The sequence below is a fragment of the Pelobates fuscus genome, chromosome 2 (genome assembly GCF_036172605.1).
Source record: "Pelobates fuscus isolate aPelFus1 chromosome 2, aPelFus1.pri, whole genome shotgun sequence".
NCBI lineage: Eukaryota > Metazoa > Chordata > Amphibia > Anura > Pelobatidae > Pelobates > Pelobates fuscus.
The window spans coordinates 233,721,638-233,744,752 of record NC_086318.1 but is presented as its reverse complement, the minus strand read 5'-3'; the positions used below and the strand labels follow the sequence as shown (position 1 = coordinate 233,744,752).

The window sequence follows — 23,115 nt, the reverse complement described above, 5'->3', positions numbered from 1 at the left end:
AAATATATCAAACCACCTAATGCTTATTTTTTTTCCATCACATTATGTCTTCATTATTTTTGGGGGTTCACTTTTTGGTCACTTCCAAAGTATTAAAAAAATAAGGTGTAACAATGTGTCTTTACTTTCCGATACGTTTTTCTACCACCTTCCGACATGCAGGTTTTCTGTAATAGGTAAATAGCTGTCACAGACATTTTTCGGCCAAAGTACTACAAAATCCTTTAAACTGAGAATGGCCTCTTTATCACATAATAATAGAACACTTTTGTCCTCTAATTTTGCAAATGCATATAACAAGTGGTAGAGAGGTGGATTATTTAGGTGCACAGCAGAAAAGGCGGGAAAAAAGTACACTTGAATGGCACATTGCGCACAAAGCCATCTCGTATGTGAAAGTAACATTTTTTTTTTATTTATAACTCCCACTGAATATCTGCTGCCTCTTCTTTTACAACAAGAAAAACAAGCATAGTGTTCCCACAGGAATAAATTTCACCCACAGAAATAGTACAGCTGTAACAGTTCTAAAATATATTAATCATTTGTGGCTCCACCCACTAACATAGTAGGTGTTTTCCTGGGTGGAAAAACTGCACATATGTCAGCTCACAGAGTTTCTTATATTTATTTGAATGATAGAATTACATCAGCTTGAGGATTGTATAAACAAGAGGCATTCACAAGTAATTATCTTTTTATTTTAACTTACATTTATTGTTAAGCCATGATTTAGGTAATGCCATAAAGGAACAATCCACTGCACAAATTGGGAAAACATTAGATCTGCAGAATTTTTATGAACTGCAGCCTTTGCAAGCGCTCCACTTTTTTACTAAATGTTTCTTCCGGGGGAAGCCTAATTGAAAAGCCTCTGAAGGTTTCCTTCTGTGCATAAGCGCAGGCTAGTGTGCACACTTACAGCATGCTGGTCTGAGATCTGTGGACTGGTTTGAGGTTTGATCTGAGGTATGCAAGAGGGAAGGTAGGTGGGATCAAGTAGAGGGCTCCTGTCACTTCTGTTAGCTTAGTGGAGCTAACAGAAGCAGGAAGATACCTCTCCTGGCTGTTTGATCAACAGCCATGGGGATGCTTTATTAGTTATCTAATAGAAATTGACACTTTTCTTAATTGTCATTATTGTGGGATACTTAGCAAGCTCAACGTGCTTTATGGGTGTGGAGTGGTCTTTTAGAATTGATTGTAAATACCACTTTAAATATCTAGTTAATGCACATTCCAATCCATGAACATCTGGAATGTTAGCCTGGAGATGTTAAAGATGGCTGCATAGAAACATGGGACTTAAAGGGACACTATAGTCACCAGAACAACTACAGCTTATTGCATCTGTTCTGGTGAGTAGAATCATTACCTTCAGGCATTTTGCTATAAACACTTTTCATAGAAAATGCAGAGTTTACATTACAGCCTAGTGATAACTCCAATGGTCACTCCTTAGATAGCTACTAGAGGTGCTTCCTGGGGCAATCCGGCCTAGTGTGCAGCACTGTCATTCAGTGTCTCCATCCTTTGCATGCAGACACTGAACTTTCCTCATAGAGATGCATTGATTTAATTCATTTTCATGAGGAGATTGGCCAGGGCTGTGATTGACTTGTGCTGGCTCTGCCCCTGATCTGCCTCCTTGACAGTCTCAGCCAATCCGCTCAGATCACCACTTCTGATGATGTCAGCAAACAGAGGCAGTTCACAGGCAAACAGGGGCAGAGGTAGCAGCTGCAGAATTGAATACAAGTAAGATTTTATTATATTTAGGGTGGCTATAAAGGGCCTGGAGGGGCTATATAGTGGTTTTAACACTGTAGGGTGTGGAATATATGTTTGTGTCCCTGACCCTATAGTGCTCCTTTAAAGGTTGACTGTATTCACTGCCATATGTTTAACCTTGTCCCTTTGGGTTTGATGGAAGTATTTTAAGTCAGAGAGTGTGGCTTCAGGCACATATGCGATATGTAGTGTGTGCCCCCCCCACCCCCTTTTTTTTTACTAGTCTGCCATTTTAAGCTTTATAAGTTAACCACTAGCAGGGTTATCCACTGCTTCAAATATTCTCTTCTACAAGCCAGGCCTTTAATCCCTTAAGGACCAAACTTCTGGAATAAAAGGGAATCAAAATACTAAATTACATTTGAATTCCCAGCAATTAATATTTTGGTATTATAACCCTGTAGGCTTTTTATGATTTCTTATAACTAGAAGAAAAATATCAAAACACAAGATAATTTGATAAGGCCATTAAAATATACACGTTTTTGTTGAATAAGAGATGTGCAACATTTTTATGAGACAAAATGACAGTTGATAATAACCCCTTCCTATTCTTGCAAAATACAAAAACTATTATAATCTGGTTAGATTCTGTGCACTAGTGAGACTACATTCATTTAGGTCGAATCTCTGGATGCCACAAAAATATTCATAAAGATAAAGCCTTCTCTGTCTTTTTCTGCTACATTCTGCTTTCTTTAGCTACCAACATGTGAGAGGGGTGGAGTAACAAAAGTCTAAAAGACATGGGGACAAAGAATGAAAAACAAGGGAAATGCATATAAGGAGAAAGAAACAAAAGGGATAATGAGAGGCGGAGAAGAACAAACATGATCAGGTAGCGGGATTAATATAGCGAATACTAGAGAACTAGTATAAGAATTATATGTGGATGGCTTTAGAGATATATATATACATACATTCATTATTGATATGTTTGATGTTAATTGTTTGTTTTAGTTCTCTTGATTTGAATTTCATGTTTTAGTGCCCTAAGGATCAGAAACAAATGTAGGTCTCTTGCTTTTTTATACAATCAGTGACCATTACTATAATGTTGTTTTATGATTTTCTTTGTAAGAAGAGAATTTATGTTGACCCCTTTAGATGTATGATGATACATTTGTCATTTGCCCACTTGAGTTTGATGCATCAACATAAAAATAAAATCTGTTTGACAAAATGAAGACAGGTAAAAACCTTATTGGCCTACTGGAGAAAGTAAGACAACTCTGCTTTTGAAGAACATCTCCAACACCATCAGGCATACTGTTTACAATCACTGTGGCACATAACAGCATTGTATATATGCATCCACATTCCGGGGCATGTCACTAAAGTGATATACATTGAAACATTAGGACTTTATATTATTCTGATAAATTTACAAGCCTTCTACAAAAGTAATCTGAACAGATGTCATGACCTCCTAAAGCTTCTGGTTGTAGGTAAATTCAGTGACCATAAAAATCACGGACAACGGTTTTAAATATATTTAGAACAAGTACAATATTGTATGGAATCGGTTATTGTTAAAAACGATTTACAGTTTTCAACCATCATTCTCCCAGGTCCTAAAAATGCAATGTCATATGGACTAATTGTCTTTATTTATTTGGAGCACCATCATCAACCTGTGTAAGATGTCATTCTGGGTAGTTTTATACAAGATAATGGCTTAATAGTTTTATTGGATATACGCCCTTTATACTTACTTTATTTTTATGCTATAGCACCATAGCAATGGGGTAGCACCACTCATTTAAATTGAACCTTAATTTTTGCGCTTATCTGTTCCATAAAGAAGGAAGATCTTTTGTCAATGATAACATGTTTGAAGGCATGCTGCAAAGATATTTTATATTTATTCACTTCCACAGTTCTTCCTCGTGTATCTTTTAAACTTGGACAATGGAATTAAGACTTTTTATGTTTTGTTGTGAAACTTTTTTTGTTTTTTTTTACAAAGCATGTATAATCAGTGATTAGAATAACATAGATAAAATTAATTTAACATCCCTCTCCCGCATCAAGGAATAACAATAGTGATTACTAAATGGAAAAATAATGCATTAAAGAACATTATTCAAAAATGACAAACCAGGACTAGCCAGAAAACATATCTGTATTGATACTTGATGAGAAAACTACAACATATGTAAGAATGTTTCACCTTTTAACTCTGCACACCTAATCATACAGTTGGGTGATTTTTGGATGAATTGTCTATCTACAGTGCAAAAAACAACAGTACACATGAAGAATAACAGAATAGCCCCGTTGCCCAAGCAGACGGTCACCTCTCACACAGAAAAATGAAAGAATATTAAAATGATCCAAACAGAAAGAAAATGAAATGTAGACCAGTCAGTATGAGCAATACTGTATTTTGTCACTAGTAACTCACAAGAACAAGAAAAGCAATGTGTTTGGACACTCTACAGTGCGTTGTAGAAAGTCAACAATTAGACAAACAGAACCAATTTACAAAACATCTCCAATTTAGATTTTTTTTTCAACTCCCCCCCCCCCCCAAAAAAAACCATCTCTCTGAGAATATCATTAAAAATCTGATACTCACATACTGTTCAGTGAAATTATTATCTGTTGAACATGATTAGCATTGTAAAATACACTGCCGTTGACAGGTTCACTTCAGCCTAATCTACTATATTATAGTTGGCACACAGAACCCATTTTTATATCCCAAACATTAGACCTGTACTTTATAATAAGGATATACTGTTGGACTAAACCGGACAGCCTTGAAATTACTTGCTTTAAACCAGTACTAGCTAACCTTGGCACATTCGATATTTGTCAAATAAATTCTTCAAGATATTGAACAACCTATATGCTGGATATATATATATATATTTATATGAATATTTTAGATGAATATGATATGCCTGTCCCAACCATAGGGTGACCCACTGAAATAGCATGGAGACCCAAATCTGGATCCAGACCCAGGGTAAGAACCACTATTCTAGACCCCGTGGAATGCTTGTGAAGTACAGTATTTGAGTATTTGACATACACACCCTATACCTTTTTTTGTGACCGCTGTTATGAACAACAAGGCATTAGTGAATTATGCTTGAGTACGACAACTGAAATGTGACAAGGTAAAATTTAAGGCCTTTATCTGAAAATGAGAGCACTATTAAGAAATAACCTATGTACCATATTTACAAATGCTATATATTTTCTCTTTGTGTTAAAAGTAACAGTAATCTGTTCACAGTGCCATCATTTATACAAGTAGCAGTCCCAATTTGCTTCAGTATTTTGGCAGGAGGATCAGTAGATCGGTATATACAAAAAATATACACATGTTGCATTATAATTTCTAAAGCCACTGCCATTCAAGTGAAAAAACTGTCACGTGTTAGAATGGCAGATCACACTCAGCCCACTGACTATGGGGCCATTACACACATTACAATGGATGGGACACACTACTCCTTGCATGGCTAAAACAGTATAGTGTCTGAAGTGGTGTTAAAGCATTGAAACAAAAAAACAAACCTCTGTATATTTGTAGGGCAGTTTGTGAAGTGCTTGCATTTTACATGTTTAATCTGCTCTGAAGAATATAAAAATTAAAAAATAGAGAGAGAGTTCTATTATCTAACTTCTTTAGGAAATAAAGTCTAGTTGATCTCGAAGTCCAGTAGATGCTGGTGTTTTTCTATATTGTTCCTCATGATGTGTACATACTTTTACAGATATGATGGAGTAAGACTCCAGAGGATTGGATGTGCTGAACATGGCTCCTGTAGTCTATAAATATGGCAGCCACTAATTCTCTTCCTCAAGAAAAGATGCTAGATGGCACAGAGAAATCCATGTCCTTCTGTCCATTACTTATTAAGATGGACCATAGCTCACTTGTAATCAGAGGTGCTGGTTTAACTTTCAGTGAGCTAAGACAAAAATGCTGGAGATGCTGAGACAATAGGATACCAGAATATCGGTGGGTGTATGACCACCGTTACTCAGATTAATATGCTCCACTGTCTCCTTTACTTCCTCGTCCCTGGTTTATTCTCAGCTGTTGTGAAAATCAACAGCAGCCCACCTGAGCTTTACTTTTGTCGCACTTCATTGTTGCCAGCAAAAAGAAGCCTTGCAATGCTGCAGGAAAGAGTCTGAAACTGTCACTAGGGGGCTCCACTTTCACTGAACTTTTGGTCTTCCTTGCCCTCAGTTACTTGTCCCAACCGATCATTGCTCTTGCTGCGTTGCTTGTGCAGTAGTGCTCTCCATTTTGACTTGTTCTTCCTGAGATGGTTTAGCATATTTACAGACAGAGGTGTGTCTCCAGTAAACCGGACCCACTCCAAAAAGAGGGGTTCAGCTATATAAGTGATGAAGCCTGCCAACACAGGAGAGTAAATATGTTAGATGATAGAGAAAATTAAGCACAATAAAGTTGTGTTTTAAGGTAAAGAAAATATTGCATTCAACGAATAGCACAATGTTATCTGAGCAAAGCGCTGCATACTTTACTTCTATCAGCACACTTATTGTAATTTTGAAGCAGTGCATGAAAGTTATGTCTATTGCCTCAGCTGTAAGATTCTGTCATTAACAGATGCCAAATCCTGCTTGTGATCTTTTGTTGACATCTAAGGCTGGGTGCAATTACAACTAGGTACGATGAAATCACATTGTTCTAACTACTGCCAGTGAAGCTAGGGATGGGGTATGAGAAGTCACAGAGATTACTGGAACTTTTGTTGTCAGTTGATATTACCAGTATATGAGTGTGATGTACTTTTTTATGTACTCCTCAGTAATTACCTACTGTGCCCTTATTTGAGTTACAACTCTTGATGCATTTTCTGTATTATTTGTACTTTAATTGGAAAATTAAAGGACCACTATAGAACAGGGAAACAAACTCGTTTTCCTGGCACTAGAGTATTAATAGGTCCCCCCCACCCTCATGGCCCCCTCCCGCCGGCTCTAGGGGAAGGGATTAAAATCTTACCTTTCTCCAGCGCCGGGCTCCCTCGGTGCTGAAGACTCTCCTCCTCTTTCGGTCGTCATCGGCTGAATGCGCATGCGCGGCAAGAGCAGCACGCACATTCAGTCAGTCCATAGGAAAGCATTCTCAATGCTTTCCCATGGACGCTGGTGTCTTCTCACTGTGAAAATCACAGTGCGAAGCGCGGAAGTGCCTCTAGCGGCTGTCAATGAGACAGCCACTAGAGGCTGGATTAACCCATATGTAAATATAGCAGTTTCTCTGAAACTGTTATGTTTACAGCTGGCATGGTTAACCCTAGATGGACCTTGCACGAAGACCAGTTAATTAAGCTGAAGTGGTCTGGGTGCCTATAGTGGTCCTTTAAATATACACTGGGGAAAAAGAAAAAAGAAAAAGAGTATGACATTTCAGGAGTACTTTAGGGTGACATCACATTCCATGCTTTTCTTTTTAAAGGCCACACACAGCACAAAGGATCTGTGCATGTAGTTAGATAAATTGCCTGTTCCATACACCATCTGCTACTCATAGGGAAAGGTAGATGAAAAGGGTAAAGTGAAGGATTTATTTTTTTTTATGATGGAGAGATGAGCAAATAAAAAAAGAAGTGTAAGGAAGAGAGTAAAATGCAATGTTGAAGGCTAAAAGACAATGGTAGAGAATAGTATAGTGATAAGTGGAAATGGCTTATGGAAAAACAAAAGGGGCAATTGGAGGAAGAAGGGTGATGAACAGGCTGGAGTGATGGTAGAGGACAAAAGGCAAAATGACGGAGAAGATGGATGGAGGGAAAAAAGACACTATAGGACTGCAGTGGAAAATATCAGGGTAAAGGAGCAGAAGACAAAAGGAATATGCAAAAAACACCCTGAAGGACATATAAGAAAGGAAAATACTTTGGTTCAGGGAGAGAGACCTATTCACTTTTCAACTAATTTCAATATAACATTTTTCTTTATTAACGTCTAAATTTCTTCCGAAAAGTAACAATTATCAATGACAACTGTAAAACTCTTCACTAATCCACATGATTAAATTTGGAGCCACTCAGTTCACTGTGAATTCTTAGATGGAAATATACATATATCTAGTTCAATGTCTGCTACACTTCACTTATGGTAATAATACATATGGACTTCAAGAGAGCAAGTGCAATGTGTACCCACCAACTTGTATACTAGGGATGGAATCCTTCTGTTGATTGCAAAGTGGGCTTATTTCCAATCCAAACTTCCGTTCAAGGTCTCCTATAAATTCAGAAACAGCATCTTATGTTAGTCTTCTTTCATTTCCTTGATAACTTACTTATAAAATTCACTGAACAGTGTCTGAAAAAATTTCAATGACAGTTTTTGAACATATGTATGCCACAGTGTCAAAACCCTTTATGGTAAATTTAATTACTTACAGTGATGGAAGTGGCATTTGTTAACTACAAGAACCTATCATGTACCACCAAACATAAACTAATATCACACAAAGAGTATGACTTCACCAACAGTTCGCCTCTCACTAGTTTTAATTATCTCTGTGCTCTCTATTTGCTTATCCCTTTTACTTCTATACCTGCCTTGTTTTGTCACGATTACATTTTATGCTTTATTGATATGCTGTACAGCCTGTGAAATATATTGCTGCTTAACAAACAATAATAAGGAGGGAAAAGGAAACTACATATAGCAAATAAGTGTACAGTACTGTACATATCCTACTACATCTTAATGTAGCCTGTGTACTAAAACTCTAGTCTCTAGAAGTATGTTCTCCATAAATTCTGCTCCACCTGGTACATCTGTAGGTCTGTCTTCTTAACAAACATAATCTAATCTATAATACAAAGGGTAATAGGTGCTGGTATTGGTGGCCTGGAGCAACCAAAGAATTGTCTAGTTAATACAAAATATTCCAAAGGTTAGAAATTGTCTGCCCTCCACTGCATACAACTCTTTGGTTCATTTCATTAGAACCAGTATATTTAAATGTCCCCACTCACCAATTAAATCTTAGGGTAAAATAATTGAGCTAATAATATAGGACTAGATATAATATTGGCATTGACTTAATATTGTTGGAAGGACTTTCAATTACAATTTTTAAATATTTTTTTCTAAATATCGGCAAGGCGACTGGTGGCATGTAGACTAAACATAATGTTGGAGGCATTATTTAAAGCTGCCAGGTTAGGGTTTGGTTGTCTGCATTTCCACTCACATAAAATCCAGGCGGAAATTGATTTAAAAATATTGTTATCAAAAACGGTCAATATTTATTCACTGGTTTCTGCCCCTGGAATTAAATCAAGACTGTTATAGTACTTTTCCATGTGAGTGCTGTCTAATACTTGGAAAAAAACTATTTTGTTTGTTGTTGGCCTTGTGATCGCATGGTATCAATCTTGAGATCACGTGATTAACCATGATGACTTAAAGGGACACTATAGTCACCTGAACAACTTCAGCTTAATGAGGTTGTTTAGGTGAGTGCTACAGCTACCCGGAGCCTTTTTCTTGTAAGCACTGTATTTTCTGAGAAAATGCAGTGTTTACATTGGAAGCTTGGAACACCTCTTGTTGCAGTCAATCAGACGGCCACCAGAGGGACTTCCGAGTTCAGAGGTCCTAAAAAGGCCTCTCGTCCGATGCATTCTGGGTGAATGCATCAGACGGGCTATCAGCACACAAAGCACTGTGAACGCGCTTTGTGTGCTGACAGCCTGTCAGCACTGCTGTGGGCGTGGCTTCAGCTGACAGCTGAAGCCCGAACCCACAGGGATGCTGTCTTGCCACAATAGTGGTTGAAGGGGGGGGGACGACCTACTCTCCTCCGCCCCACCGGCCCCCACCCCTGAGCGGGGCCTGGTGGGGGCCCTAAAAATAAGGGGGGCACATACTGCCCCCCCGGCCCCCACCCCTGTGCGGCGCGTGGGGGCCCTAAAATTATCAATAAGGGGGGGGGGACATACTGCCCCCCCCCGGCCCCCACCCCTGTGCGGCGGGTGGGGGCCCTAAAATTATCAATAAGGGGGGACCTATTGTCCCCCCCGGCCCCCACCCCTGAGCGGCGGGTGGGGGCCCTAAAATTATCAATAAGGGGGGACCTATTGTCCTCCCCGGCCCCCACCCCTGTGCGGCGGGTGGGGGCCCTAAAATAATAAATAAGGGGGGGGACATACTGCCCCCCCCGGCCCCCACCCCTGTGCGGCGGGTGGTGGCCCTAAAATTATCAATAAGGGGGGACCTATTGTCCCCCCCGGCCCCCACCCCTGTGCGGCGGGTGGGGGCCCTAAAATAATAAATAAGGGGGGGGGGACATACTGCCCCCCCCGGCCCCCACCCCTGTGCGGCGGGTGGGGGCCCTAAAATTATCAATAAGGGGGGACCTATTGTCCCCCCCGGCCCCCACCCCTGTGCGGCGGGTGGGGGCCCTAAAATAATAAATAAGGGGGGGGGGGACATACTGCCCCCCCCGGCCCCCACCCCTGTGTGGCGGGTGGGGGCCCTAAAATTATCAATAAGGGGGGACCTATTGCCCCCCCTGGCCCCCACCCCTGAGCGGCGGGTGGGGGCCCTAAAATTATCAATAAGGGGGGACCTATTGTCCCCCCCGGCCCCCACCCCTGAGCGGCGGGTGGGGGCCCTAAAATTATCAATAAGGGGGGACCTATTGTCCCCCCCGGCCCCCACCCCTGAGCGGTGGGTGGGGGGACCCTAGTTAACCCTCCCCCCCCCAAAAAAAAAACTTATCTCCCTACCTACCCCCCTCACCCTAAAAATAATGAGGGGGGACCCTTTAACTAAAAACCTGTAAAGAAAAAAAAATAAGATAAAAACAACTTACCATTCGATGTTTTCTTTCTTCTAAAATCTTCTTTCTTCAGCCCCAAAAAAGGCCAAATAAAAAGCCATAATAACCGACGCAATAAAAAAAAAAAAAAAACCAGAGCGCAAAAAAAAAAATCCATCTTCACCCATGGAGGGCTGCGCAGACTGAGCTCCGCAGGGCGGGGGAAGGCTTATAAAGCCTTGCCCCGCCCTGCAATTAGGCTAAGAACACTCTGATTGGTGGGTTTAAGCCAATCAGAGTGCTCTTTGTCATTTTACAAGCGTGGGAAAGTTCTTTGGAATTTTCCCACGCTTGTAAAATGACACAGAGCACTGTGATTGGATGGATTTCAAGCCATCCAATCACAGTGCTCTTTGTCATTTTACAAGCGTGGGAAAGTTCTTTGGAATTTTCCCACGCTTGTAAAATGACACAGAGCAATGTGATTGGATGGCTTGAAATCCATCCAATCACAGTGCTCTGTGTCATTTTACAAGCGTGGGAAAATTCCAAAGAACTTTCCCACGCTTGTAAAATTACAAAGAGCACTGTGATTGGATGGATTTCAAGCCATCCAATCACAGTGCTCTTTGTCATTTTACAAGCGTGGGAAAGTTCTTTGGAATTTTCCCATGCTTGTAAAATGACACAGAGCAATGTGATTGGATGGCTTGAAATCCATCCAATCACAGTGCTCTGTGTCATTTTACAAGCGTGGGAAAATTCCAAAGAACTTTCCCACGCTTGTAAAATGACAAAGAGCACTGTGATTGGATGGATTTCAATCCATCCAATCACATTGCTCTTTGTCATTTTACAAGCGTGGGAAAGTTCTTTGGAATTTTCCCACGCTTGTAAAATGACAAAGAGCACTCTGATTGGCTTAAACCCACCAATCAGAGTGTTCTTAGCCTAATTGCAGGGCGGGGCAAGGCTTTATAAGCCTTCCCCCGCATTGCGGAGCTCAGTCTGCGCGGAGCCCTCCATGGGTGAAGATGGATTATTTTTTTTGCGCTCGGGTTTTTTTTTTTTTTTTTATTGCTTCGGTTATTATGGATTTTTATTTGGCCTTTTTTGGGGCTGAAGAAAGAAGATTTTAGAAGAAAGAAAACATCGAATGGTAAGTTGTTTTTATCTTATTTTTTTTCTTTACAGGTTTTTAGTTAAAGGGTCCCCACTCATTATTTTTAGGGTGAGGGGGGTAGGTAGGGAGATATTTTTTTTTTTGGGGGGGGAGGGTTAACTAGGGTCCCCACCCCCTTTGTATTTAGGGCCCCCACCCACTGCTCAGGGGTGGGGGACGGGGGGGGACAATAGGTCCCCCCCTATTGATAATTTTAGGGCCCCCACCCACCGCTCAGGGGTGGGGGCAGTAGGTCCCCCCCCTTATTGTGAATTTTAGGGCCCCCACCCGCCGCACAGGGGTGGGGGCCGGGGGGGACAATAGGTCCCCCCCCTATTGATAATTTTAGGGCCCCCACCCACCACTCAGGGGTGGGGGCCGGGGGGGGCAGTAGGTCCCCCCCTTATTGTGAATTTTAGGGCCCCCACCCACCGCTCAGGGGTGGGGGCCGGGGGGGGGCAGTAGCCCCCCCCCCCCCTTATTGTGAATTTTAGGGCCCCCACCCGCCGCACAGGGGTGGGGGCCGGGGGGGGACAGTAGGTCCCCTCCCTATCGTGAATTTTAGGGCCCCCACCCACCGCTCAGGGGTGGAGGCCGGGGGGGGGACAGTAGGTCCCCCCCTTATTTTTTATTTTAGGGCCCCCACCCGCCGCACAGGGGTGGGGGCCGGGGGGGTGGGCAGTAGGTCCCCCCCTATTGTGAATTTTAGGGCCCCCACCCAACGCTCAGGGGTGGGGGCCGGGGGGGACAGTAGGTCCCCCCCCCTTATTGATAATTTTAGGGCCCCCACCCGCCGCTCAGGGGTGGGGGCCGGGGGGGGGACAGTAGGTCCCCCCTTATTGATATAGTTTTAGAAAGCGAGCTGAGCTGTCAGTCAGACAGCTCAGCTCGCGAACGCGCATTCCGCGCACATGCGCGGTAAAGCGCTCAGGTTCTTCATAGGGCGGCTGTCAATGCCGCTCTATGAAGAACGCGATTGGTGCAGCGCGAAGCCGCGCATGCGCACCACATCGCCCTGACGCTTCTCTCAGAGAAGCGTCCTATTGGGCCCCGCGATTTCGTCATTTTGACGAAAAAGGGGGCGCGGCCTGGCTGGGAGCTCGGCGCTGGAACGGAGGTAAGTTTTTAATTTAAAAACACCTCGAATTTTTTTTTAATTAAATGTAAGTTCATATAAAAGCAAGAAGGAAGGCTGGGGGACCTGTCTTTCTTGCTTTTATATGTAGACTATAGAGTCCCTTTAAATTAATCCTGCAAGAAAAAAGTTGTGACTCTTCTGGATTGTAATCACGTTCAAAACATAAACTCAATTCTGACCAAAATCCAGATAACTTTATCGATCAAACACTGGCACTGGATTGTGATCACCTCCTAAGTATCCCTAATAACATTATTTTCATAAATAAATATTAAACAGGTATCATATGACTGCTCATATCATTTCTGATTTCACAGCAATAATGCACATGTTTAGTCTCAATCTTTTTAATAAAGCCTTGTTGTGTAGATATATAGGTCCAATAAATGTTAGGCATTACTGATTGCACCGAGCTGCATAAACAAATGAAACAGCTTACATGGATATCTATCTGAAAGACGTATTGTTGTTCAGCTCAGCTGACATCATGCACAAATATTGAAAGCCTGAAGCTCAGTGCAATGGTGACACTAAATCTCACTGTTGGTAATGAATGGCCTCTGTTCTCTTATTCCATTACAGAAATGAATGCAAGCAAATACTAATTAAATTTTAATTTTCGAACTGATTTGGTGGCTCAACCTTGTCCTGACCGGATATTTTAACCTTTGTGTAAATAAAGAGATAGGAGAGATTGCTTTGGCACAGTACATCTGGATTTGAATGCTCTTGCTTGTTTGGCATGTAAAGAAGCACATAATCTAGTGTCTGGCCCCTAACCTTGTCTGTAAAATTCCTCGCAGACTCTTTCACTCCACTGCTTGCTCAGTTCCCAGACACGGCAGGGGTTGCAGATGTCGGCACACTTCAGGGCAATCTACAAAAGAAGAAAGGGGGCTTATTGCTACCTATTAATTCATGCACCAGCTCTCTTGTCTGTTCTGAACTAAAACATAGTGCAAACAAATTGTCACACCGTTTGGGTATAAATATCATGAGATAAATCAGTATCCAGTCCAGTGCTGCTTTAATATGGCTATTTGTCAAGACATGGACTTTTGCGGTTTCTTCAAAAATAAATAAACACAGGCGTTAGAAGCTAGGTATTAGTGTTCTACACATTGTGGCCCTGTGGTAATATCAGTCAGTGCCCACAGCTGTGCAATTGAAGGAGTTTAGTGTTAGACTGTATTTCTAAGAAGGATGGATTAAGCAGTTCACACACAGAAGTTAAATTGCTAATTTTCATGTATATAATATATCTCTAAACACCACCATGTCTCGTCCAACAAAATACATCTCTGTTACTGTTATTAACTCAAGGTCGCTCTGTGTGCAGCGCAGTGTCTGCCCCATGCTGGCACTCTTTTTAGGGACAGGACTAGTAAGGATGGAGGCTAATGATAAAGGCACAAGAAGGAGCTGAGGTTACACTTTACTGTAAGGTGTGTCTGTTTTTTTTTTTTTTGAATAAACAACTTGCAGGTTGAGAATTGAAAGTGAATATCAAAATTAAGGTCACGTAGCTGAACTTGAAGCATTGCTGAATTTGAGAATTTTTCCAATTCGGCTATTTTAGCCTTACATTTTAAATTTACTTTAAATACACCTTTAAGTCTAACTTTAGCAAATAGCCCTGATGGTGTCTAACACAAGCTTCCTGCAGCTCTAGAATAACAGAATTATGAAGCACCATGGCAGGGTTACCAGATCCAACATGTTTTCTGTGACACAGATCACATATACATATTGATGGGCAGTACAAGAAAAGGGTAGCCCTGTAGTATGTAGAATTCAGAAAATGGTGTAGTGGATGAAGTAATTAGGCAATGAAGAATTCTGCAATTAAGCAATTAGGCAATACTATAGAATATGCATTATACACACTGCAGGGCAACACTTTAGTGTTTTCATAAATATGAGAAACGTATATGTGTCCCTGCAACCATGGTGGATCTAGTCATCCTTACCATGAGTTATCATTACCTGCAGCATAAAGTGCCTGTGCTCTGTATCCTCCAAACTGAGATCCTTGTTGTTGAGGTGATCTTTCAAACGGCCAAGAAATTCGTTTTGACGATTGATATCAGTGGACAAAATTAAGGAACCCAGCTGCTGCTCAATGTCCTGCCTGAAATGGAAAGATCATTAACATGATTAGAACAAAGTGAAAATAACTAATGCAAAGAGATAGAAGAGTCCATTTACTAAGAGAAGAAACTAGTCTATTCCATATAGCTAATTTTCAAGTGAGTGTGAGGCTGCATAATATATTTTTGGACTTTCTATTTTCCAATATTCAAATATGCTCAGTGTTCACGGCACTGTAGAGGTCACCATGAGATGCAGATTCAGAGGCTGGTTAATTGTATCTTTGTTCAGTGCAGTTAATTTGTGTAGTTAACTCATCTATAATTGGCATTCAGCCTAGAACAGTCTTTAGAGTGCTAATTAGACTTGTAACATTTATTACTTTGGTATCAATAGCAATGGATACTTACATGCTGTGCTTCAGAATATAATGAAATCGCTTTTATCTACTTAATGTTGTACAGTAACTATTTAGAGTTTTACATCTCTAAAGAGATAACTATGATCAGTGGTTTTAAAGGGACACTGCAGACTCGAGTTTCAAGAATTGCACAGATACTGCATTAAAAATAAATGTAGACACAATAGATTAAATAAATAAATGTAGTGGAAACACGTGCAGTATTTTGCTGTAAATGCTCAATATTTGCAACTTCTACAGTGAGCTCTGCTCATTCTATTTGAGTGCTGAACTTATCCAATCAATCCTTGTACAATAGTATTTATTGGAGACAGCAGGGGTGCTGCTTGTATTTAGGAGAGACAGTCCCTCTGTTTGGGTCAAAATCCCACTGTCCCTCTTTTCCAAGAGGTACATATTGTTGGTGTGTCTGAGTGCATAACATACATTCACAGCAATAAGGACACATGACATGTCCCTTAAGGACACATGACATGTGTGACATGTCATGATTCCATTTTATTCCAGAAGTTAGGTCCTAAATGGGTTAAAGTACAATGAATGTATTTAGAAATCATTTTGTGTAAATAGGATACATTTTAAATTACATTTTAGATGTAAGCATTGGGAAGCTATTGTGGAAGCGCAGAAAAACACGGTGCTGCGCCAACCAGCATCTATTCATAGCGATGCATTGAATCATTAAGCTGTAGTGGTTCTGGTGAATATTGTGTCCCTTTAAGACTGCATGAAATATCTACTATCATCATGAAATTACTGCTGTTTGAGTCTTACATTGCCGTTCACACACTTTTATGTGCAAAAGGAAAGCATAGTTTTCCCATGACTTATTTAACCCCTTAAGGACCAAACTTCTGGAATAAAAGGGAATCTTGACATGCCACACACGTCATGTGTCCTTAAGGGGTTAAGGGATGGAGTGGCATTTGCAGTGACTTTTTGCAAATGGAAAATTGCTTCTCCTTGCACCATAGTCTATATACTCTGCATAAACTAATACTTACAGAAACACTCCAAGCACCAAACCAACTACAGCCCTGGTTGTGATTATGGTGCCAGGAGTGCCCGGCGCCCTTCAGGGTTATTTGTTAAACCACTTAAAAATGGTTTAACAACTGACCATATCCACTTTTCCTTTAGGAGAAGCATTTCCTGCACTAAGAACAGCCCAATACATGCCTGCGTTCACTGTCTGAGAGCGCTTCTTAGCTAAGTGGAGCTAGCCGAATAGTAAGAAGGCAGGGCTCCGGCCTTGGGCAGCCAGGTAAACTGTCAAACCATTCTTTAAAAGACCACATAGGTCAACCAGACCAGTTTATCTTAGTTTACTTGTCTGGGTGCAGTGCTCCTGACATTGAACTCCTTCCATGCTGTTTTGTTAAAACAGCAATGTTTACATGGAAGGGTTAAATGCAGCTATACAAATCAGATGGTCTTATACAGCTAACTTGATTGGTGCAGCACAGTGCTTTGCTACACATGAGAACTAGCCTCCAAATGCTTCCCAATGGGAAGTTTGATGATATCTGCCAGAGCAGCCTTGACTAGACCAGTGCGACGAGGTAGTAAATGTTAGTAGCACCCACTTTTAAACACTCACAGTGGTTTACACAGTCTTCCCATATGTGGAAGATGCCTGAATAACCTCTGTATAATTACACCACAGTGGCAGGTACATTTATGCCATTTCTCTCTTTAGCTATCTCTTCTGAGCTGACAGAGAAATAAACATCCCTGTCTGGCCCACAATCGTCACATCAACTGATACAGCTCATCTTTTCTAACCCACATGCATTACTACCATTGGAAATGGCAATGCCATAACTATGGTTACCATGGAAACAGTACATGAATATGTGGGGAAAAAACAGATCTTAAAGCACTAACAATCTCTAAATAACTATCTCATATAGCAAACCAAATCTACAATAAATCAAGTTTGTGTGATCCTGGTGAGCCAAGACACTTACACAGCAGCCTGAGACTTTCTTTCACTGTGATGTGAGACAGCAGACATTTTTACTTCTCTGCACTTACTTTCGGTGCTGTGCACTGCTGTAAGAGTTTTGCCTACCGGTATTGCAGCAGCCAGGTACTCTTTTTCTTTGTTAGTTTTCTAGACGTAAATTGATTTAGTGCTCATCAAGAGTCCTTTAGATGTGGGGAGGGGGACTGAGGGCTTCTGCCCTATAGAGGTTGACTACTAGCATGGCTGGACTGAAAAAAAAAAACTTGGTCCGGGCATTTTCTTACCAGATAGGCCCACTGGTCCGAGGGGGGCATTTTGTGTCATCACCAATGACAAGCACATCCCCCAAAAGGGAGCATGTTAGTTTAATGATCTTCCATTGCAGCACTTGCGCAGAGCCCTGATAAGGAGCTCTTGCATGGGAAAAGGGCTTGCACAATAGCGCTGTGTTTGCATTCCCTCCAGTGGCCATTAGAGTAACTAAATTACCTCCATTTGTTTAAATATACATAGGGATTAAGGAGAGAGCACAGGTAACTTTTTTCTTTGTTTTTTACTATATGTATTGGAGCTGATGTGTACTGTGGTCGTTGCTGCTGCCTAGGAGTGATGGGAGTGAGCGCAGGACTTTTCTTTTTCTAAATGTATAAACCACTTAAAATTTATCTCTACACAATATATATATACCACAAATACTGCAGCACAGTAGGCCTGAGTGGCTGACAGATACTTAAGTCCTTCAGTTTTTTTTTTCTCACTTTTTTTCTTTAATATTATGTATATCTCTGTACACACTGTTGACATGCAATATTTATCTTTGTGCCTTTGCATTGTAACCAAATACAATATTGAATTAGTCTCTTTGTGGTTACTGAAAAGTACAATAAAGACAGTCACTGATTGCTTGGTTTGGTTATGACCTACATTTTGAAATTACAAATGGCTGTATGCCATTTATAATGTATAATAGACTCTTACTGTGCTCTTTTAGACTAAAATAACACGGGTTCAACAAAGTGTCTCAACATTGTAAGTAAAGCAGTGTTAACAGACAGATTTATTTCTGGGAATATAAATGACTATGCCAGCCCCACATACAATTAATGTGGAGAAGGAAGGCATATTTCAATTAGGAAAAGGCAACCAGTGACACAATGCCTGGGGCACCCAGACCCGGAATGCAACAAAGTAAACAGACAATAAGGTAAAAGAGTTTATTTTCTAAACCGATAGGGTGATGTTTCATCCTACAATGATCACTTTCAAAGAGAAAAGCTTTACCTAATGTATGTGAATGTCTGTTGATTTAGTACCTACTACACATGTGCTAAAGTAATGGATCAACGTCTAGTTTGCGGACATAAAAACCAAAATAAAAAAGTATAAAAAATACCAACAACATAAGAATTCAAATTTTTTCTACCACTGAAAACAAATGGTTCAATCAGATTACATGTTAGTAACAGACCCTTATGTGAGAATACGGATGCTTTTCTCAAATTACTTACATAATTTCCTTTGGCAGATGTGCCAGCAACCTTGATTCTCTCAGCATGCCCACAGTGGACCGCCAGTGGTGGTTTTCTAAAACAGATGTGTTCTATATTAGAGAGAGAGAGATATTATTTAACAGTTTTATTAAAGTTATAAATTGTTGTTAGTAGAACACGTTGTAAAGCCTTGTTTATCTTACATTAAGCATTATGTAGTCTATAAAAGATATCAAGGATGGATGGAATGAATACAGATGAATGGGCAGTTGCATAAGCCATACAACAGACATGTGCAATACCAGTGTTATTGACATGAAACCGAATTGAGAATTAAGAATTAATCACTCTGAGCATCATAACCACCACAGCTCATTGTAAATTACCCCAATGCTAACAGCCTACCAGAGCCATTTATGGATGGGTGGGGTTAAACAAATGTGGAAGTGTAGCTAGTGCAGAAGGGCCAGGCTTTAGATGCAATTTTCTGTTTTGCTTTAGTTTTTTTTGTTAAAATGCTCAAAAAAATGTATTGACAGATACCTCGGTGACTGGATTTAATGGCTCTTTGAACCCTAACCACTGCAATCATATGTAGTGATTATGGTGCATAGAGAGTCTATTTATATGTACAAAAAGATCAGAGGCGTCTCTCTAATTAGGTGATTTAGGCGGCTGCCTAAATAGCCTTAGGGCAGACTTAACTGTCGGGTCCTTGGTCTATGACCGAGGACCCGACACAGGAGGGGGCCCAGCGGCTTTCCTTTTATGCCGCCGGGTGCGAGGCCCCTCCGCTCAGTCTGCCCTGGGGGAGAGCCAGCCTTCAGTCTGCAACTCCACCAGGTGTGAGCTGCAGACTGAAGTGTCTCGCGATCTCCAGCCAATCAGAGCGTTTCCGCGGATTACCACAGCAACGCTCTGACTGAAGATCGCGAGACATTTGTCATGTGGTCTGCAGTTTTGCACCCGGCAGACCGGAAAGCCTATCAGACCACCAGGGACAGAGGGAGCCCATGGGACCACCAGGTAAATTTCAACCCCCTGTCAATCCCTCTCACCCTGTGACCCCCTCTCACAATATGTCACCCCCCTCTTACCCTGACACCGCACTCTCACCCTGTCACCCCCCTTCATACACACAGTCACCCCTCTAAACTCTGGCACCCCCCTCCATAAACATTGTCACCCCCTCCACATTATGGCACCCTCTTCCATACACTCTGTTACCCCTAACACAAACTGACACCCCGTAGACACTGCTACCACCCCCCCACACACTGTCACCCTCACACACTTATATTAACTCCTCCTAATTCAGTCACACTCACCCCATCCAATCGTGCAGCACTTACCCTATAACACGAATCCCCCTAATCCTGTCACACTCATCTTTTCTCGCACTGTCACATTCACCTCCCAGCCCTATCACACTCTACTCAGGGACATTCACCCTGTCACAATCACCCTGTCAAAAAAAAAAACTCCAATCCTGTCACGCCCACCTCCCCTCGTCCTAACACACTCCCATTCTAACCGGGCCACACTCATCCTCAGCTCTGTCACCCTCCCAACCTTTCCACACTCACTCAACCTGTCATAATAACGCCTCTAATCCTGTCAAACTTGACCTCTCAATTAACCCCTCTTAATCATGTCACATTCATCCCCCGTTGCCCTGTAACACTCACTTCTCCAACCATGCCACATTCACCCCAACCCTGTGATACTCACACCCAAGCATGCTACATTTACCCTAACACATTAATCCCTTAATCCTGCCATACATACCTCCTCTCACCCTGTAACCTTCAAACCATGTCACACTCACCCTCTCTCATTGTGTCACACTCACACCCTAACCCTGTCTTATTCACCTCCTTGCTCTTTTACACTCACCCTGCCACAGTTACCCCTTTACTCACCCTATCACCCCCTGAAGGCAATCATTATACACACTGTCAGAAAACATAGCTTCGTCAAAAAACTCAGTGCCCAAAGGCCACAGGCAGTACACAAACATACACATGCTCAAAGAAATATACATACAGATACAAGTATACTCACTGTCAGACACAAACTCTCAGACACACACACACACACAGGTAAACAATGTAAGACACACTCAGAAAAACATACAGCCAGATAAATACACATTGTGACAGATTTGTTTTAAAAGCCCAACCAATAACCCCTTCACTCAAGCACTTATCTATACACAACTGGCAGACTATGCAACGATACCTCACAATCATGTATAACCAATTGGCAAAATTGCAAATTTAAATGTGTTTATTGCAATTTATGCCATAACTACAGTCAGAGAGCTCACAATTCAGCAGCACAGTGAGCTGCAACAATGCAAGCCTCTGAACGATGAACACAGAGACTAACTCTCTACATCCAATGCTGCAAGCCCGCCATTCTATATATCTACAGTTTCTTATACACACACACAAGTCAACTGCTATTTTTTTATTTACAAATGGTGTTAGTGGGGGCCTCATGTTTGAGTTTTGCCTAAGCCGTTGCCAAGTCTAGAGCCGCCACTGAAAAATATGTATTCCTAGGCAGAAAAGTGGTAAGAGCTTGCAATATAACCTCTATCTGTATTGTAATAGTATACACCAAATGGTTATATTTACTGAAAAAAATTGATAAATAAACACGCATATATATGATTTCTAGTTAAGGTTAAAAACTCACCGTATAAAAGCAGGGGGGTAGGTGCAGCGCTTCAGTAATCCTTGACAAGGTATATGTGGAGAGAACCAGAGAAGAAATACTAGTGTAGTATTTAAAACTGTAGTGGTGATAGGTAAGATAAAAAATGTGCACTCACCCTTTCCTGGAGCTTCAATACAGCTCCAGTGTATGCGCCTGGGCAGAATAATCCCAGCCTATGGATCAAGTGCAGAGGTAATTGTTCTACTTATAGGTGCGGTAGGGGGGATTATTCCGCCCTGGCGCATACGCTGGAGCTGTATTGAAGCTCCAGGAAAGTGTGAGTGCACATCTTTTATCGTACCTATCACCACTACAGTTTTAAATACTACACTATTATTTTTTCTCTGGTTGTCAAACCTTGTCAAGGATTACCTAAGTGCTGCACCTGCCCCCCTGTTTTTATCCAGTTTTCTGATCAGAAAATAGAGACTCCGTATTGGTGTTCAAGCTGCTTTTGGACTATTATCATTTTGCTTCCGTGCTGAATTTATTTTTGTGTGATTGTGTCACCATATAAATACCCTAACAATAAGTGTTCCTTTGCATTTCTCAAGGACTATATATATCAATACGCGGGAATAAAAGTAGATATGACGATAAATACTATATAAATACTGCTTTCACCTGGTACAGGCTGGCAAGATGGTGCTTGGTTTTTATCAGAAATGGCTGATTGACACCTGGATGGTCCACGTCGTGTGCTGCTGCTGCCAACAATCCAAGCATTATGTCCAGAGGTGTGAGAAATCCAGCAAGCTAATGGGAAAAAGCAAGAGTCGCCTTATTTACACAAATGTAGGTAATAAAAGTTAATGGGATTAATAATCAAGAAATTTTTACTGAGATGTTAAGGATTATTTGAAACAGGCATACACATGAACTAAAACATTGGAATCCACAGTGTTAAAAGACATATAATAAGGAAATTCTAGGTGGTACAGACGAAGGAGGGAGTGCATAACAGACTATTGGTCTATTCCATCAGGTGGTCTTTCCTCAAATAATTCTTCTCTCACCACTATTTGAAAGTTACATATTTCCCTCATAAATCACCTAATCTCTTTTTGTCCTTTAGCACCCATGTTAGTTTTTACCTCTATTAAAATTTGTTTTCTATATTTATGAAAATAAACAAACAAACAAAAAACTTCTATAAAAACTACCCTATTATTTCTTCAGAACAATACCCTTTATAACTTCTGCCAAACTCCATATTACTGTCTGGAACATAATCTAGGTTTCCATATATATATATATACATTGGAGAAATCGGTATCATACCTTTGGCTCCTTCAAATAGCAGTGCATTGCTTGGGTGACATCCGCAGCATGGACAGCATTATGATATGGATTTTGGCTGTGATAGTCCTCTTGAACCATGACTGGAATAAAAATTCAAACAAACTTTGTTCATGTTAAGCATTGCAGCATTAATTTAAAAGACAACTGACACCATATTTAAACTTTTCGTTTATTAAAAGTGTATTAGAATTAATGAAAATTAGATATTTGGAAAATTATGTTTATACTGATTTTTTGAGACACTT

At 41.0% G+C, this 23,115-nt stretch overlaps 1 protein-coding gene across 2 annotated transcripts in view; it reads right to left on the bottom strand.

The window, feature by feature from the left end:
- Positions 1-4,658: 4,658 nt before the first annotated feature.
- Positions 4,659-23,115, bottom strand: part of PDE7B (phosphodiesterase 7B) — a 483,285-nt gene continuing 464,828 nt past the window's right edge. For both annotated transcript variants that reach the window (XM_063443263.1, XM_063443262.1), the window contains 7 exons: positions 22,850-22,950; positions 22,193-22,324; positions 18,863-18,954; positions 14,860-15,004; positions 13,654-13,750; positions 7,957-8,037; positions 4,659-6,172 (listed from right to left, as the gene is read on the bottom strand). In XM_063443263.1, coding sequence (XP_063299333.1) covers positions 5,958-6,172; positions 7,957-8,037; positions 13,654-13,750; positions 14,860-15,004; positions 18,863-18,954; positions 22,193-22,324; positions 22,850-22,950 — 863 coding nt within the window. In that variant the 3' untranslated portion in view covers positions 4,659-5,957. The remainder of the gene's footprint in view (positions 6,173-7,956; positions 8,038-13,653; positions 13,751-14,859; positions 15,005-18,862; positions 18,955-22,192; positions 22,325-22,849; positions 22,951-23,115) is intronic.